The following is a 17229-nucleotide window of genomic DNA, read 5'->3' as shown; positions in this document are numbered from 1 at the left end:
TGAAAATATTTGAAATTTGAATTTTTTAGGCTTTCCGGAACTATAAATTTGAACTGACCGAATTTATGTGTGAACAACGATTTAGTTATTTCATTATTTCCTTATATGTAGCAACTGAATTAACGTGGATGTGCATTGTTATTTTGTTTTCTTATATATTTTATTTTTATTCCTTATTTACTGTTTTGATTATTTCTTTACTTTTTAGTTTGATCTTCCTTAATAGACGTTATATTGCCAAGCTCTCATAAATTATTCAAACGTCTGAAAATATCACCGATCCACAAAGATGTCTGGGTTTTCTCTGAATGATCAGGTGGTGTATTCTTTTTTTGTTGTTGTTGAAATTTTAGGCTATTTTCGCACCAGTTTACATAAAATTACTATTGTATTTACGTATATTTATTGCCACTGTTATGTCGCAATTAAGCTTTTTTAACGTCAATGGCTAGAAACCATAATCCATTGTCAGGTTGTGTAAATACAGAATGTAATCAAAATGATTTACAAACTGTTTTCAGTAGACGGCGTTATTGTGAGCGTCTTATTTTTACGGCATTTATTTTTGTTCTTGCCATCGTGGTTGAGCCCTATTAACCATGTTTGCAGTAAATACGTGTTAATATTCCAATTTCATTAGATATAACAAATTCATAACTTGACATATTCAGCAGTAAATACATGGAAATATCTCCGTCACAACTTTTTAATTGACATTTTCAGCAGTAAATACACGTTTTAAAAAAGAAACAATAACATCTAAAATACCTAGACATCATATTTCTTTTTATCAACATCACACCTAAGTCATTGATATCTACATGCATACATTTTTCCTTTTAATTAGAGCACAAGCCATGTATAACTCGTCCACTAGTAAATATACACAAGTCGTTGACTTATGCAGTTAATATATGTAAATACACACACACACATCAAAATCGTCAATTTTCCAACGCCATTCACAACACCCTAACACAATACCAAACCTTAAACAATACATCTATTTATTGATATGAATGCATCATAACAAGATATACACATCAAGCTATTTAAAACCCGAACTCCCAAATCTCGTCTGAAATTTTCTAGGGTTTAAGGCAAAAATCTAGGAATATGAATAAGCTATACACGAATATTAACAATTATTAACAATACATGAATCTTAATCCCAGAGGAAGATGACTAACACAAAATCCATGTTTTTCAAAAATCGAACCCAAAAACCCAGATTTATCTTTCCATTTTGTGTAAATCTTTGTCGGATGTTAGTAAATACTAGTTAAAATAGCAAGAACATCTACATTTGCATACCAGATATATTTGCTGCTTCCGAAATCATTCGTCGGAGATGTTGGACAGGTTTTTGTCGGAGTAGAGACCAGAGGTTTTTTTTTTTGAACTTTTTTTTTCTTAACTGAGAGATAATGGAGGTGAGCGGTTATGAATGTGATTTAATTACCTCAATCCTCGGAAATCAAGATTTCCTTGGATTTTTTTTAATATTAATTAGGAAAAGGCGAATGGACGGGAAAATTATTTGGGCATTTTAGTAAACTTGGACGGGTAATTAAATACTGCTGGCTATTTACTTAATATTTACAAAACTTTGGGTATTTAGCAATTTCTAAGGTTTGAGTTGGCTATTTTGCTAAATTACCCTTACATATATGGAGCAATTAGGCCAGTAGCCCAATAATTCACAATTCTTTTAAAAAATAGGTCAAGATATATTTTATTAAGAAAATAACTCACCAGATCGAAATTAATTAAACTAATTATTCAGTAAATTAAATAAACTATTAAATTAATTTAATTAATTGTTTAACTAGTTTACTTAACTTCGGCCTGGTGAACTATTTCACTTATAAAATGAAACTTGAGCTATATCCTTAAAAGAAGATAGATGATTGGCTAGTTACAACAAATACTTGTAAATTTAAATATCATAGTCAACATAAATGAAAAATCAATGTAAAGTAGATTTGTAACACAATTATTTATTTTAGTGTATAATTTCATCATCTTAATCTAACATACCGTACAAATTGGACATTTTTTAAAACAAAAAATAAAACTATACAGTTCATTTAAACAGAAGATATATACGTTAACCTGCCTAAAAAGCCAATCTTATGAGCAGTTAATTGTTAAAATATACGTAATGAAGGTTCATAAAACATACACTAGCAATTGACAATTTTCTTTTGCAGAATTTAAGAGCCAAAGTTAGTCAAATTTATTACCAGACTTTGCAAAATAGATATTATAGACCGCATAGATTATGTGACATAAGTGTTCAATACAGTTAATGTAGAAAGAAATTAGGATTTTTTTTAATTAAATAATAATTCCCTCGTCACACCATACATGATACATATAATAAAAATCATTACGTCGAAACTTAAATAATCATTACGCTTACGTCACACCATATTTGAGATTCCAATCATACAATAAACAATAGAAAAATATGAATGGAGTATTTTTTTTTTTTTTTTTGAAAAGTGAATGAAATGGGGCATTTACTGACGTATAATTAGGCTATTTGGTAAAAAAAAAAAAAAAAAAAAAAAAAAAAAAAAGGGGTACTGTGAAAGATTTGGTTAGCAAAAAAAGAGAAAGTTCCGTTAAAAAAAGAAATGAGTGAAAGTTAATTTTATAATTTAATTTTTTTTATCTATATATAATTATATATATATATATATATATATATCTTTTTCAATCAAAAACAAAATAATGATCAACTCTGTGTGTACAATTATTTGTAGTGACGATAATATGTACATATATATATATATATATATATATATATTATTTTAACCGCACAGTAACTGTAACGACTCAATGTTTAGTGTGTGAAGTCGCACCAGCAGAATCTTAGCTGGATGCAAAAATGAAGCAAAAAGTCCTTGGCTTTCTCTCTCTTTCTTTCTTGGTTCTCTGTCACACATTTTGAGATTCAACCTTTTCACACCACTCTCTCTCTCTTCCCCGAAACAGTCCCTACCAAATCACATACACTCTCTCTCAGTCTCTTCAACCTGGAGACTCTAATTCCTTCAACTAACAACACTCGGCGAAAATGCACATTCTCTTCTCCTTTATCATCTTCTTCTCGTTGTCGTTTTCACGGCCTTCCGCTGAGGAACCAATATTTTCTTCTTCCCTTCCAACCAGGCGACTCCTCCACCAGCCATTCGCTCCGTTGGACTCTTCTCTCCCTCCGTCGGAGCCTCCCTCGCCGCCGTCCAGGCCCGACCCCAAGTTCCCCTTCTCCGCCACGTCACCGCCCTCTCCGCCTGCGCCCACCGACTCTCCCTTCTTCCCCACCGTCGCCGCCCAGCCTCCGCCGCCGCCGTCTCCGGCCAACTTCGCCTCCTTCCCGGCGAACATCTCCTCCCTCATCGTCCCGCGCTCCGAGACCGAGAAGCGCGGCTCCAACAAGCTCGTCGCGCTCTCCATCGCCGCCGTGGTGTCCGCGCTCGCCGTCCTCGCCGTCGCGGTGTTCTTCTACTACTACAAGCGCCGCGCCTCTTCACGGAGCGAGTTCTCCGACGATAAGACGTTCAGATCGGAGAGCAGCAGCAGGTTCTTCGCGAGTGTCGGCGGTGGGAATGCCGTCGTCGAGAGGCCAGCCGTCCGGTCGGCGCAGAAGCTCCGGACCGGCCCTTCCTCCGGCGGAGCTAGCTCGGAGTTTCTGTACCTCGGCACGCTCGTCGATTCCAGGAGGATCGAGGAAGTTCCGGACTCTTCCCGCGGCCACGCTAGGAAGATGGAGTCGCCGGAAATCCATCCCCTGCCGCCGCTTCTCGCGCGTAGGAGCGGCAATGACGGTGTCGGCGGCGGAAACGCGACCGATGTAACTTCCACGGCGGACGAGGAAGACGAGTTTTACTCGCCGAGAGGCTCCATCGGCACCGGATCGGGTTCGAGGCGAGCGTTCGCCGCCGTGGCTGAAAGAATGAAAGATTCGAGCTCATCTCCGTCGCCGCCGTCGAGTCCGGCCACGTCGGTCGACCGTTCGGAGTCAATCATATACTCTCCTCCGCTCACTTTCAGTTCTACAAGACCTGAAATGAAGATATCTCCTCCCGCTCCTCCTCCGCCGCCACCACAGCCGCCACAGCATCACTGCGCCACGTCATCGCCGGCAACTTCTCCGGAACAAATTCAGAGCGCTCGGTCTCCATTAGCGTCTCCGATTTCCTCTTCGCCGGAGAGAGCAGTCAACGCAGAGAGTGGAAAAGCATCTCCATCGCCGTCCTCGACTTCCTCTGCTTCTGAGATCGTTTCCGCCATGAACAGTCTGGCTTCGTCGCTCCACAAGCATTCTCGCTCGCCAACTCTTTCTGCTCCGTCTTCGACCAGAGAGTCTCCGGAGAGAGCTCCGGAAGCCTCAGCGGAGCAGTGGCTGATTGTTTCGCCGGGGAGAGACTCCGACAAGGACTCGGACGAGACATCGAGCATTTCCAATGACTCCGTTTTGTCGACGCTCGAGCTCGGTCCTTCCCGGAGATCGCTCTCTCCATCTCCATCTCCTTCGCCTGGGAGAGGCGCTGAGGAGAGTAGAAATTCGCCTCCACAAGTGTCGGTGGACTCTGATCGGAAAAGACTCTCCCCTTCTCCATCTCTCTCCTCTTCTTCCTCATCGTCGCCGGCTAGGGTTCATGACGCGTTCACCCAAAAATCTCCAAGTTTGTCCAGCGATTCGTCCCCAAAAAGCCGTAACCATTCCCCGGAAAGAGAGTTGGCCGAGAACAAAGACGAATTGCCGAGAATTTCAGACGCTTCAGAGGGAATTCTGTTCGAGTTGGATCCGAAGAAGCAGTCTCTCTCATCTCCCCCTTCACACGAGAGAGATTTCCACAACAATTCCGATGCATCAACCTGCTCCGACGATTCAGATCCGAGCCCAGAGTCTTCTCCGGTCAGAGACCCAAAGCCGCCGAGTCTCGCTGTCCCGGCTCCGCCGCCTCTGCCGCCACCTCCGACTCAATTCCTCAAGCGACAGGATTCTCATTCCCCGAGGCTCGCTACACCGCCGGCTCTGACACCGCCATCGAGGCCTTTCGTGATCCAAACTCCGGCGAACCTCTCGATCTCTCCGGTGGAGTTGCCGCCGCCGCTGCTGCCTGGCTCGACCTCGCTGGAGACTGTCGAGGACACTCCAAAGCCGAAGCTCAAGCCTTTGCATTGGGACAAAGTCAGAGCCAGCTCTGATCGCGAGATGGTCTGGGATCAGCTGAGAACAAGCTCATTCAAGTAAAGCCTTCCCTTGCTTTCTCTCATATCTTTTTCCTTGTTTGGTTCATAATCTTTTTCCTTGTTTGGTTCATAATCTTTTTCTGATTGTGTGGATTTTTGGGTTGGTTTCAGATTGAATGAAGAGATGATCGAGACATTGTTTGTTGTGAAGACTCCGAACTCAAAGCCAAAGGAAACAACTCCACGGTCGGGTGTTCCTTGGCCGAATTCGGAGAATAGAGTTCTTGACCCCAAAAAGTCACAGAACATCGCTATTGCTTTGAGGGCACTCAATGTCACCATTGAGGAAGTCTGTGAAGCTCTTTTGGAAGGTATAATCCGTAATTATGTACTCTTCTTTACAGCTAGGTTTTTTAAAGTCTTTACTTTTTATGCTATATAATGTATTCAAAACCCTAAATGTTCCTGATCCAGGCTTGTTAGTTATATTTATTTTTGGTACTTCTTTGCTGTGTTTATTACGAGTTCTTTATAGTAAAAAGTAGGAATCTCACTTTGAATGCTCATTTTACCAAAAAAAAGCCTTTAGCTAGGGAACTGTAATTCCTGATTAACTGTCATTACCTAAAGAAGGTCTAACTCAGAGAAACACAACTAAAGTGTTAATCAATTCGAACGCACAGGTAACGCGGATGTGCTCGGAAATGAAGTCCTGGAAAGCTTGTTGAAGATGAGTCCGACGAAAGAGGAGGAACGCAAGTTGATGGAGTACAAAGACGATTCGCCGGTCAAGCTTGGCCCCGCTGAGAGGTTTCTCAAGGCAGTGCTCGACGTGCCGTTCGCCTTCAAAAGGGTCGAAGCAATGCTCTATATTTCTAACTTCGACTCCGAGGTCGATTATCTCAAAAAATCATTTGAAACACTAGAGGTAAAAAACGAATGATCCTCAAATTATATATGAAACGAGGTACATTGAGTTCATCACATGAGATTTTAGGAATGGACCCTTGTTTTAAACTCCTTGAAGTTGAATTAACGTTTGGCTCTATTTGGAACCCGGAAATAGGAGGAAAAGAAAAGCGCAATCTCTCATATTTTTCCTTGTGTTCAAAAGAAGGGAATATAGAAGTTAAAATAAAATACGAGGGAAAATATTTGACTAACAAGCGGATATGGTATTTATCAAGTTTCTTCATACGGGCCCGCGTTTGTGTATATTTTCTCAATTTCCCCTCTTTTTTTCCGCTTATTTTTTATGAATTTCAAATAACCAGAACAAATTAAGAGGGCCCTTGTTTGTATCTATTCTTATTTTCCCTCTTGAGCCTAAAGTTGGATATTTGGCTCAATCCCAATAACAACTGTCGAATCTTTTCGTTCCCCAAATTATCTGTGAAACTTGCAGGTCCACAGACAGTTCATCTATCAATACAGAAATATGGACCCCCCTCTTAATTCGGATTCTTTTTTTTTTTTTTTTTTTGAACAGAACGGGTGCGAGGAGTTGAGAAGCAGCAGGATGTTCATGAAGCTGTTGGAGGCGGTGCTGAAGACGGGGAACCGCATGAACGTGGGGACCAACCGAGGCGACGCCCACGCCTTCAAGCTCGACACGCTCCTCAAGCTCGCCGACGTCAAGGGCGCCGACGGCAAGACCACGCTCCTCCACTTCGTGGTCCAAGAAATAATCCGAACGGAGGGGGCCCGGTTCGCGGGCCCCGCCGAGGACGACGCCAAGCTCCGCCGCGTGGGCCTCGAGGTCGTCTCCGCCCTCTCCTCGGAGCTCGGCAGCGTGAAGAAGGCGGCGGCCATGGACTCCGACGTGCTCTCCGGCGACGTGGCCAAGCTCTCGCGGGGGATCGGGGCCATCAGGGAGGCCGTGGCGAGGGTCGGGGAAGAGCGGTTCTCCGAGACCGTGGAGGGGTTCGCGAGGGCCGCCGAGGGGGAGATTCTCCGCATCCAAGCGCAGGAGAGCGTCGCGTTGTCTCTCGTGAAAGAGATCACCGAGTACTTCCACGGGAACTCGGCCAAGGAAGAGGCTCACCCTTTTCGGATATTCATGGTGGTCAGGGATTTCCTCTCGGTTCTCGACCGGGTTTGCAAAGAGGTCGGGATGATCAACGAGAGGACCATGGTCAGCTCGGCTCATAGATTCCCGGTTCCGGTCAACCCGATGCTGGCCCAAGTGTTGCCCGCGCCCAAGAAGCCGTACAGCTCATCCGACGAAGAAGAAGGCTCTTAGACTCGGAGCTTGGAATTTTTTATTTAGCTCGCTTCTAAGGTTCGGAATTTTCTTCTCTTCGTCCCTGGCCGTGAAATTGTCGGAAAATCTGAGGCCATGCTATGTTATGCCTCGCCTGTCCAATGTTGTTATATATACATATAATATATATCGCCCGTTTTGTTTACCCTTCCTTCCCTAATCTTGTACTTGTACAAATGTCAATGTAAAAGATTTTTTATATCGTTTTTATAGATAATAGTACACAGAACAGAATAACATTTTGTTTCTTTGGAAGACGACGTTTTAACTGTTTTTCCTCCATTAGATAACTAATGCTGAGCTCATTTCTATGCTAAGCTATTTAACTTGTTCCATCAATAACATTACGAATTTTTTTTAAAAAAATCAATAACATTAGAACACATCACGATATATATGCTTTGAATCGAATGCTCCTTGAAAACCGACGAAATTTTGGAAATTTTTCTTTAAGGATCCTTTTCTTAATTGACGGTGTACTCTCTTTGCGCATTCTTATCAGTCGTCTGACATTTGTGTAAAATACAAATTCGGAACAAATTTATATTGGTTGAAAATATGTTCTCGCTTTTATTGCAAAATGTTTTCCATTTCGATAAATAAAAAAATTCCCATCTGAAATGAAATGACACGCATCTTAGAGAGGAGTAGTCGACTAGTTAACCATAGAATATGAACTTGGTACAACATTTCAACTTGGCTAGGTGTTAGAACAACATTAACTTTTGTTGATATTGGGTAACTAAAACGACATTATCTTTGTGCATACCTATATGTATTTGTCAGAACCTCTCGATTTCATCAATACATTCTGTTCACGGTATCTTCATCTACATGTCATATTTTTTATATTCTTGGTTTGGAGTTTTGCTATAGAGATGTAACTGTTGCTTGAAATTGAGGGATGGAAATTTCAGTTTTTAAAGCAAATGCAGGAAGAATTGTGCAAGACCTAATATAACGTATTCGTTTCTTCCAACCAAACGCTATATTAAACAACAAATATACTGTGTGATACAGTATCTCAATATATTTGGTGTGATAATATATCACACGTTATAACTCTTTTAAAAAAAAAAAAAATATTATTTATATATTAACTTTTAATATTCCGAGCATCAACCATCATGAAGAAAACAATATAGATATTATGTGTTTTATTCGATTTAATTTATTTGCGGATCTCATAAAAACTTCGTATAAGAAAGGAATATAATATATATAATAAAATATATGAAAATTGAACGGAAAATAATGATCTTTATTAAATATTCGATCTCAATTACACTGGTCGAGCTCGACTGATAATTAATACAACGAGAGAGAGAGAGAGAGAGAGAGAGAGAGAGAGAGAGAGAGGCTTCAATGACTATTGGGCTTTGACGACCCAATGTCAAATTATGTTATGAGGCTGAACCCTACGTTAACTAACAAATGTTAATATAACAAAATGTATGTATTTAATCATATAATGTTTTTTAAACACAAAATCTTATAAATTAATTATAAAAGCACATGAATACAAAGTTCAATTAAAATTTTAAAAAAAACTTAAACATAGATTACAAATTTAAAATCAAACACCCAAATCAACGTAAAACTAAAAAAATAACAAAATGTATGTATTTTGTTTAGAATCATTAAATGTAAGGTGTTTTTTAATTAATATGATATTTATTTCAGAATTTTATTATTTATAAATTTAGTACATTTTAATTTTTGTTTAATATTACATGTAAGAAATAATTTTATTAAATTAATTAAAAATATAAGAATTATAATTATTTGTTGAAATATTTATTAAAGAGGTTATTTGGTTTTAATAATATAATAATGGAGAATAGTATTTTTAGTTTGAAATTTAGTGTTATAGTTGGAGTTAAAAAAAAATGACGCTAAAAATACACAAAAATAGTGGTATTTCAACATCAAAATTAGTGCTAGAGTTGGATATGCCCTAACAGATTTTATAAGTAGAATGGAAAAGTTACAGCAATTTTTTAATTTTTTTTCCTGAAGTTATTGAGGGAAAATTAGACAAATTTTAGGTGGAAAAATTGAAATATTGGGAAGAGAACAAGCGTCTAAACTCTAAAGTTTGTAAAATTGTAGTATATGGTATATTTTATTTCGTGAGTAATGAAAGATTTTTGTTTTTAGGCCATCTTCAACTTAATTTATAGAGATTTGAAAAGAACTAATAAACTTGTTTAAACTTGTGAATTTTATTGTGGCCAACGTTTCAAATTTTTTTAGGTATCTAGCCATTGTGCTGACGTGGCTTTGATTTTTAGGTAGGTTGAAATATCCTTTTTAACCTTTGTTTAATTAATTGGTTTTCGTTTACATGTTACGTTTGTTTTTTTGTGAAATAAACGTTTGGGAGTTAAAATAATTAGAGAATTAGATATTTATTTAATTTGTTTCCTTTTTTTTAGGAATCAGTTGCAACGCTGTTTTTATTTATGAAGATGATGATTTTGGTGATCTCAAACATTTTTTTTTTCTTTCTAAAAAATCATGTATGAGATCTCCTTTTTTTTTTTAAATGGAAATTGAGTCTCCTCTGATTTTGCATCTCAAATCTTCAACATCATTCTAGATCGGCAATGGAATTGTAGAATATATTGAAGAAATCTTCCCGCTCTAGAGGACACTCCTCATCGCCACTGTGTTCAGGTCGGCGTCTCGTCGGAGATCTCTTGGCGGATCGGACTTCTAGAGCGGATGCTTATCAAACACATCTATTAATAACTAATATTAAAAAGTAATAACTAACATTGCCAAATATTAACTGATATTAACAACTATTAACTATTATTAGTCTTCAGTTATTATACGAAATGATAGGAAATAATTACGAAAATCTTATAAAAATTAATGTCGTATCATTTTTACTATGTTTCTCTCTTTTTGGGAAATTTTGAATTCAAAATAATGTATTGTTTTAAGCATCTTAGCGCTATTTAATAATCGTCAATTCAATGTTTAAGATTTAAGACTTTTTTTTTTCCTGCATATTTTGTGTGTCGAATGGCTTTAATGTTTTGGTTTACTTTTCAAATTTTGAATTAGTTACGTGTATAGCCTTAATGTTTGCCTTGTTAATCACAATATTTGTTACAACTATTTTATTTTTCTTTTTAATTCAATACAAATTTTAGTCACTCGGCCTGAATTGCGTGGAGGGTTAAGTAAGTCTTTATTCGATAAGAAATAATGACATGTGACTAATAAACAATAATTATCTAAACAATAGCGCTAGTTTGCAATTTCAAGTTTGAAAATGACAAGATTTTTACACTGCCCTTTTATTTAGATTTAACAAATACATCTGGATTATTTTTAATCCAAATCTATTATAGAAGAATTGGATAGCACAACTCTAAATATTGTTTAATTATTCACAAAATTCTATAATACAGTTAGTATTTATAATATTAATTTAAATACAAACCCAAAATTATTATAAATTCTTGATAAGTATAAAATTTTATTTAAAATAAATTTCATATTCATACAACTTTTTATATAATTCTAATTAGAATATGTGGTATACAAAATCATTTTAATATGATATATAATAATAACACATAAATTAAAAAAAAAAATTGCATGACAAAAAAGATTGTAAATAATAACATGACATTCAGTAGTGCTTATATAATTTAAATTTAACAATAAAGTTCAAGTTTGGTGGTAGTTCTTGACATCATATTACTCATCTGTATCAATAATATGGGTCAATTTATCACTCACCCTTATCTATCCAATAAACTGTTCATCTTCTTTCTTTCCATTACAAATTACACTTATTTTGAACAATGATAGCAATATTGCTAGTTCCACTTCGCGGATTCGATAATAATTGCCTCTGTGGTATCTCTCTATCTGCCGATTTCGGCGTCCATGCGCTCGAGTATGCGACGAGCTTCTTCCTCTGTTGCCGGTACCACATTGCGGATTCGAAACCCGTTCTTGTTAGTCTTTGCCTCCGGTCGAACAGTAAAAGTGAAATAGAATGTATTTGAAACCTGTAAAACATAGTTGATCAATCACAAAACTGGAATTCGAACAAAATAGCCAAAAATTATATAGGCTAAAAGCATCTCTCATGTAGGCTTACAAGTTCACATTCAGCATACACTATGAAATATATATTCTAAAAGTTCTAAATCTCAAATTTAATTTCAATTAACAAAGGCATAATATAAAAGTAGAATTAACCAGTTAATTTTTAATATAAAGAAGAGCATTCTTCGTTGGAGATCCTCTAGACTAACAAAAAATCTTCGTCGCAGAACAAGGCAAATTCAAACTCCTAGTTTCAAAATCCAATGTGTAGTGTTACATGGAATAATTAGTCAACTGTAAATGGATTACCTCACTGGACCTGAGCTCAGGCCTAGTGACATGAGCAACGACTTCAACGTTAATAAGAGGTTTATCAGGGTTATCAATTTCCGTGTACAAAACACAGGATCTCAGTCGCAGAAAATCTCCAACATCCACCTGTTCATAAATAAACATATAGACAAAACAACACACACATGTAAATATTCATACCAACTCAATCTTGCTTGCATCATAATAAAACACGGATATTTTTGAAAATCGCTTACGGGTCTCAAGAAATCAACGTGATCGACTTCGAGAAAGAACGGCATAAGGCCTGCGAAAGCGTAAGCTGTAGAGAAAGCGAGTTCAAATGCTCGGTGCATCAAGAACCCTCCGAAGATCCGACCGTGAATGTTCCTCTGCTGGGGTTGGCAGATGAGAGCGTTTTCGAGTCGAGTGTCGCTCAAAAGAATGCTGTTTCGGTCAGCTAAAGCTGGCATGTGGCAGAATATCCGTCCTTCGGCTAGTAGTGCCTGGAGTCTATTTGCTTCCCCGTTCTCGAGCTCTCTCCTATACGCGTCTCCGCTCTTCATTTTCCTCGTAATACTCCGTGCTTTCGCTTCCTCGTATAGCGACTTCTCTTCTTTGGTGACTGGTGAGAGCCGGTTAACCGGGGCAGCTTTACCGGTTTTCGAGTCACGGGCCACAAATATGAAATTCGCTGTCAGAGCCACTTCCTCATCTGAAGCATCCGAGCTTTCTGCAAAAACAGGACAACTAAATAACTAAACATAAACCTAGCAACCAACATTTCTGTCGTTGAATAATTTTTTTTCTGAATGTACGACTGGGAAAGTACCTTCCGAAGACTGAATGACTTCTAGCTGAATCTCGATCGAAGACCGACCGACCCATATAACAGAACCAACTAATTTCAGATCAATGTCGACGCTAATGGGCTTCTTAAGGGCAATCTTGTCGACAGAAGCGGTGACCAGAAGTAGTGGCCGTGTTGTGAAGTCTTCATCGGAGCAGTGCTGATCCAAAGCATAAGTAAATCATCAGATTCTTTCATGATCAGCTAACAGTTTCAAATAGTGAAAGATAGCTAACACAAATAATTGACCCCACTTCATATCAATTTCAAAGATTCTTATATAATAACCTTATCGACTACAGAGCTGAATCCATCATCAGTTCTTTTACTTTTCGAACAGCCAGGAAAAATAAGTAATAAGCTAAAATAATATTATCAAGAAACAAACAGAGGAAAAAAAAAAAAAAAACCGAATTGTGTATTGTGAATAATTTGAATCAGCTATCAATTCTAAATTACTGTAGAGTATGAAGAAACCCCAAAATAGTTACGAACTTGGAACGGAAATGAAAATCTAAAACAAAATTCAAAGAAGACTTATAACTAGAAAACAGAACCATAAAAGCCCTAACAAATTGAATTGCAGAGCTAGGGCTTCTCTGGTTACCTTGACGGAGATAGTACCGGCGAGCGCATCGAGGTCTTCGAGCAATTTTCCAATCCTGATCTCGTTCCACGGGTCTCTGTATTGTTCCCTCAAGATGTAGTCGGCGGAGAATCTATAGTGAATGGTGGTCCGGCTCTCGGCCGGAGACTTTGTGAGAAGCTCGCTCTGCGGCGGCGCGTCCTTGGGCGGGTCGAGGAGACGCTCGAAGATCTTCGAACGCGCCTCCCATAGCGCGTCGGTCACCGGCGATTGGTACATTCCCGGCCACAGGCTGATCGGCCTTTTTGACACCGGCGACGAGCCCACGGAGATCATGGTGGTGGTTGGAGGTGAGCTCGGATCCATGGTATCGGAGCAGAGTTAGGTCGTAACTCGTAAGGTAGTTGGATGGACCGAAAATGGAGATTTGGAGAGAGAAAATAAGGTTCTTTTTTTTTCCTTCTTGATTTGGAAGTAAGTTTAATATTTTATAATATTAATGAGCGCTCAAGCTCGTGTTTCCATAATTCCGGGACTTTTTCCCTAGCTTGCATTGGCTGAGTTTGAGTGTGTGGCTTTGGTCTCCTTGCATTTTGGAGACTTTTTTTGGATATTATTTATTTATTGCCTATTGCGTTATCAATGATATCATCGTATTAATAAATCTCATTTTTGCCCTATGACTCTATATTTCACCCACTTAACTCGAAAAAGTTACAGAACTCAACTCAAAACTTAGACACGTGTTACAACTAACCACGTTCGTCACTATTTGGACGTTAAGTGATCACATGTTTAACACGTGTACTGTTCTGAAATGGTATAAGCATATTTTTACATATAATGAATACTTTTAATGTTTAAATATTATCATATATATATATTAATTATTGGAATAAATATTAAATATTACAATTGTTTCTAAAATTGTTTAAAAAATATAAATACTTTTAAAAAATGAAAGAACAAATCCTGCGTACACACAAATCTAGGATGGTTTGTTCTATCATCGCGAAAATGGTGAAACCTTCGACATCCAAATCTCCGGCGAAATCGAACCCTAGCAGCACTGGAGGAGGTTTCAAAATGAAGTCTCCGGCACAGAAAAAGAAAAAAACCGTGCCAGCGAAGTCTCCGACGGTGTACTCGAAGAAAAAATCTCAGGCTCGGAGAAAAAAAACCTAAGTCTCCGACGAAAAGAAGAGCTGGTCGAGAGACAAATTCATCAGAGAGCGCGTCGGTCAATAATAGACCAGTATATGGTGAGAAACCCTTTTAATGTATGTTTGGATCTGTTTTTAGGGTTTGAAAAGTGTAGGGACCACATTGTCTGGTTTTGGTTGGAGTTATTGTTTCGATTTCGTAAAGAATCTGAGTAGGGACCACAATTGTTTTGTTGTTTCCTTAGTTTTGAATGTTAGAAGCTTTAAATACAAAATAATGGGGGAACCAGTGGTGGTTGTTGTCTGTTATTGGTTTTTTGTCCTTTTAAATTTGTTTAGTAGTTGTATTTTAATACTACTTTGGCTGATTTTAATTAAAAAATTGTTTGATTATTGTTTCAATTAAAGGGTCTGGTATGTTCACGTTCAAAGTTCACCATTGGGGTAGAGTGGAAGTGGTGAATGAGCGTTTGACCTACGTTGGTGGTCGGATTGACTACGTAGACCACGTAGACGTGGACAGACTGTCGTTGTTGGAGTTAGACAAGATTGTAGAGAAAAATCTTGGATACTCAGCGATTCCCATGTACTATCTGGAACTTTATGGGGAGTTCTTTAACCTGGAATGTGATCTGATCCTGTTTATAGCAATGTCAAAGCTGTATGAGGAGTCTGAAGAATTTAATTTTATCTTGATCACCCCATACACGATGCATATGTTGTAGAAGAGCCTGGACTATTGCCCCCAGTGCCTGCAGTTGAAGAGTTTAAAGATGAAAAGGAAGAACAAGTTCAAGACTTTGAAATGGAAGAGCCTGAAGAAGTTGAAGAGGGAGAGCCTGGACAGAGTCAAGTCGTGGATGAGGCACAGAGTCAAGTTGAAGACCCTGAGCATGATGGAGACGTTGAAGTTCTTATCGAAGACCTGACTGAAGCTCAACCTGAATTGAGTCTGACTCAACCTGAAGACCCTATTCATAATGAAGACCTGACTTACCCTGAACTAGAATTGACTCAGACTCAAACTGAGTTGGGCCAAAATGAAGATGAGTTGGGCCAGACTGAAGTGGATTTAGGCCAGCCTAAAGCAGGGAGTGAACAAGATGACTTGGGCCAGAACAAGCAGATGACTTGGGCCAGAATGAAGCAGATGACTTGGGCCAGAGTCAAGCAGATGACTTGGGCCAGAATGAAGCAGATGACTTGGGCCAGAGTCAAGCAGATGACTTGGGCCAGAGTCAAGCTGATGACTTGGGCCAGAGTGAAGCACATGAGTTGACCAGAGTCAAGCACATGACTTGGGCCGTAATCAAGAGTTTGAGGAGTGTCAAGACCATCTAGATGACCTTGAGCAAGACAGTGGGTTTGAGAACAATGAAGATGAAGTTGAAGTCAATGGCGTTGCTGTGGACCGTGGTCTAGGATTAAAGGGCAAAGGAAAGCTACCTCTTACTGATGATGAAGCCGGTTCTGACGAGGACAGTGACTATAACGAGGAGGAAAACATTGTGCTGGAAGAGGAGTCGTCTAGTGCAGATGAGCCTGAGCCTAAGCCTACTAAATTGTCCAGGAGAATTCTCCCCAAGTTTCAAGAATTCCGTGAAGACACTAACATGGCAGACCCCAAGTTTAAGTTGGGCATGGTATTTTCAAGTGGGGCAGTCTTCAAAAATGCCATAAGGGGGTATTCTATCAAGCCAGGCAAAGAGTTGAAGTTCAAAGTGAATGATCGAAACCGAGTTCGAGCAGTTTGCAAGGACAAGTCATGCAAGTGGGTGTGTTATGCGTATGAAAGGAAAGATACCACAACATTCCAGATCATGACCTATGTAGCAGAGCATACATGTGCTCGAACAAACAAGAACATATTTTGTACTGCTTCTTGGATGTCCAACAAGTACTTGGAGGAGTTCAAGGACAATGAGAGCTGGTCATCTATCAAGTTCATGAATAAAATCCAGAAGGACTTGATACTTGATTGTTCGAGGACTAAGGCTTGGAGGACTAAGAAAAAAGCCTTGGAAATCATTGAAGGCTCTTATGCATACCAATATGTCAGGTTGTGGGACTATGAAGCCGAGTTGAAGAAGACCAATCCAGGAACAACAATCGAGTTCTTAACAGAGGCAGATGAGGAAGGTAATCCAATATTTAAGAGAGTTTACATTTGCTATGGTGGTTGTAAGGCAGGATTCAAAGCTGGCTGTAGGGCAGTGATTGGGTTGGATGGTTGCCACATAAAGGGACACCAAACTGGGCAACTTCTCACAGCCATAGGAATTGATCCTAACAATGGCATGTTCCATGTTGCCTTTGTTGTTGTGGAGTCAGAGTGTAAAGAGTCTTGGGCATGGTTTCTAAATTATTTGAGAGATGATATCAACATCTACAATGGATACCATTGGACTTTCATAACAAACAAACATAAGGGTTTGATAGAGGCACTCAATGGTATGTGGGAGGAGGGTTCTGTGCAAGCTGAGCATAGGCATTGTGCTCGTCACTTGCAAAACAATTTTACTCGGGTAAAGTAACTTCAAACACTTTCTATTTTGAATTTTCAAATATGATTTCAGTAGCTTGCATAAGAAGTTAACAGTTTCTTGTTTGTTTGTAAAATTTGGTTAGGTGTTTAAGGGACAGTTCTTGAAACACAAGGTCATGGCCGCAGCCAAGCAGTATTCTGAAGAGAAGTTTCACCAAGAGATGAACTTAATCAGGGATGAGGATGAGGAAGCCTACAACTGGTTGTGTGAGAAGAATCCAGTGCATTGGGCAAGAGCCAACTTCAGAA

The 17229-nt window shown here is 39.0% G+C and overlaps 2 protein-coding genes across 2 annotated transcripts; one reads left to right on the top strand and one right to left on the bottom strand.

Annotated features, from left to right (window-relative positions):
• Positions 1-2846: 2846 nt before the first annotated feature.
• Positions 2847-7726, top strand: LOC149389342 (uncharacterized). Its single transcript, XM_089621937.1, has 4 exons — positions 2847-5265; positions 5380-5579; positions 5892-6136; positions 6698-7726. Exons 1-4 carry the CDS (start codon positions 3086-3088, stop codon positions 7448-7450), a joined length of 3378 nt encoding a protein of 1125 aa, XP_089478063.1. The 5' UTR covers positions 2847-3085; the 3' UTR covers positions 7451-7726.
• Positions 7727-11099: 3373 nt separating this feature from the next.
• LOC149389341 (Thioesterase/thiol ester dehydrase-isomerase superfamily protein) lies at positions 11100-13826 on the bottom strand. Its single transcript, XM_089624332.1, has 5 exons — positions 13294-13826; positions 12669-12846; positions 12094-12569; positions 11855-11983; positions 11100-11505 (listed from the first exon to the last, which is right to left on the bottom strand). Exons 1-5 carry the CDS (start codon positions 13636-13638, stop codon positions 11359-11361), a joined length of 1275 nt encoding a protein of 424 aa, XP_089480458.1. The 5' UTR covers positions 13639-13826; the 3' UTR covers positions 11100-11358.
• Between the last annotated feature and the right edge of the window lie 3403 nt (positions 13827-17229).

The sequence above is a fragment of the Urtica dioica genome, chromosome 8 (assembly GCF_054948205.1).
Source record: "Urtica dioica subsp. dioica isolate 48M chromosome 8, U.dioica_male_clone48M_v1_H2, whole genome shotgun sequence".
Taxonomy (NCBI): Eukaryota; Viridiplantae; Streptophyta; class Magnoliopsida; order Rosales; family Urticaceae; genus Urtica; species Urtica dioica.
Note: the sequence above shows the minus strand (reverse complement) of the source record. Positions and strands in the feature narration are given on the sequence as shown.

What these genes read in the sequence shown, in the direction of transcription:
- LOC149389342 (XM_089621937.1), top strand. Translation starts at nt 3,086, where the DNA reads ATGCACATTCTCTTCTCCTTTATCATCTTCTTCTCGTTGTCGTTTTCA. An exon ending in CTGAGAACAAGCTCATTCAA is followed by an intron (nt 5,266 to 5,379) that starts GTAAAGCCTTCC and finishes GGTTGGTTTCAG; the next exon opens with ATTGAATGAAGAGATGATCG. An exon ending in CTGTGAAGCTCTTTTGGAAG is followed by an intron (nt 5,580 to 5,891) that starts GTATAATCCGTA and finishes TCGAACGCACAG; the next exon opens with GTAACGCGGATGTGCTCGGA.
- LOC149389341 (XM_089624332.1), bottom strand. Translation starts at nt 13,638, where the DNA reads ATGGATCCGAGCTCACCTCCAACCACCACCATGATCTCCGTGGGCTCG. An exon ending in ACGTTGATTTCTTGAGACCC is followed by an intron (nt 11,984 to 12,093) that starts GTAAGCGATTTT and finishes ATTTATGAACAG; the next exon opens with GTGGATGTTGGAGATTTTCT. An exon ending in CTGAGCTCAGGTCCAGTGAG is followed by an intron (nt 11,506 to 11,854) that starts GTAATCCATTTA and finishes TATGTTTTACAG; the next exon opens with GTTTCAAATACATTCTATTT.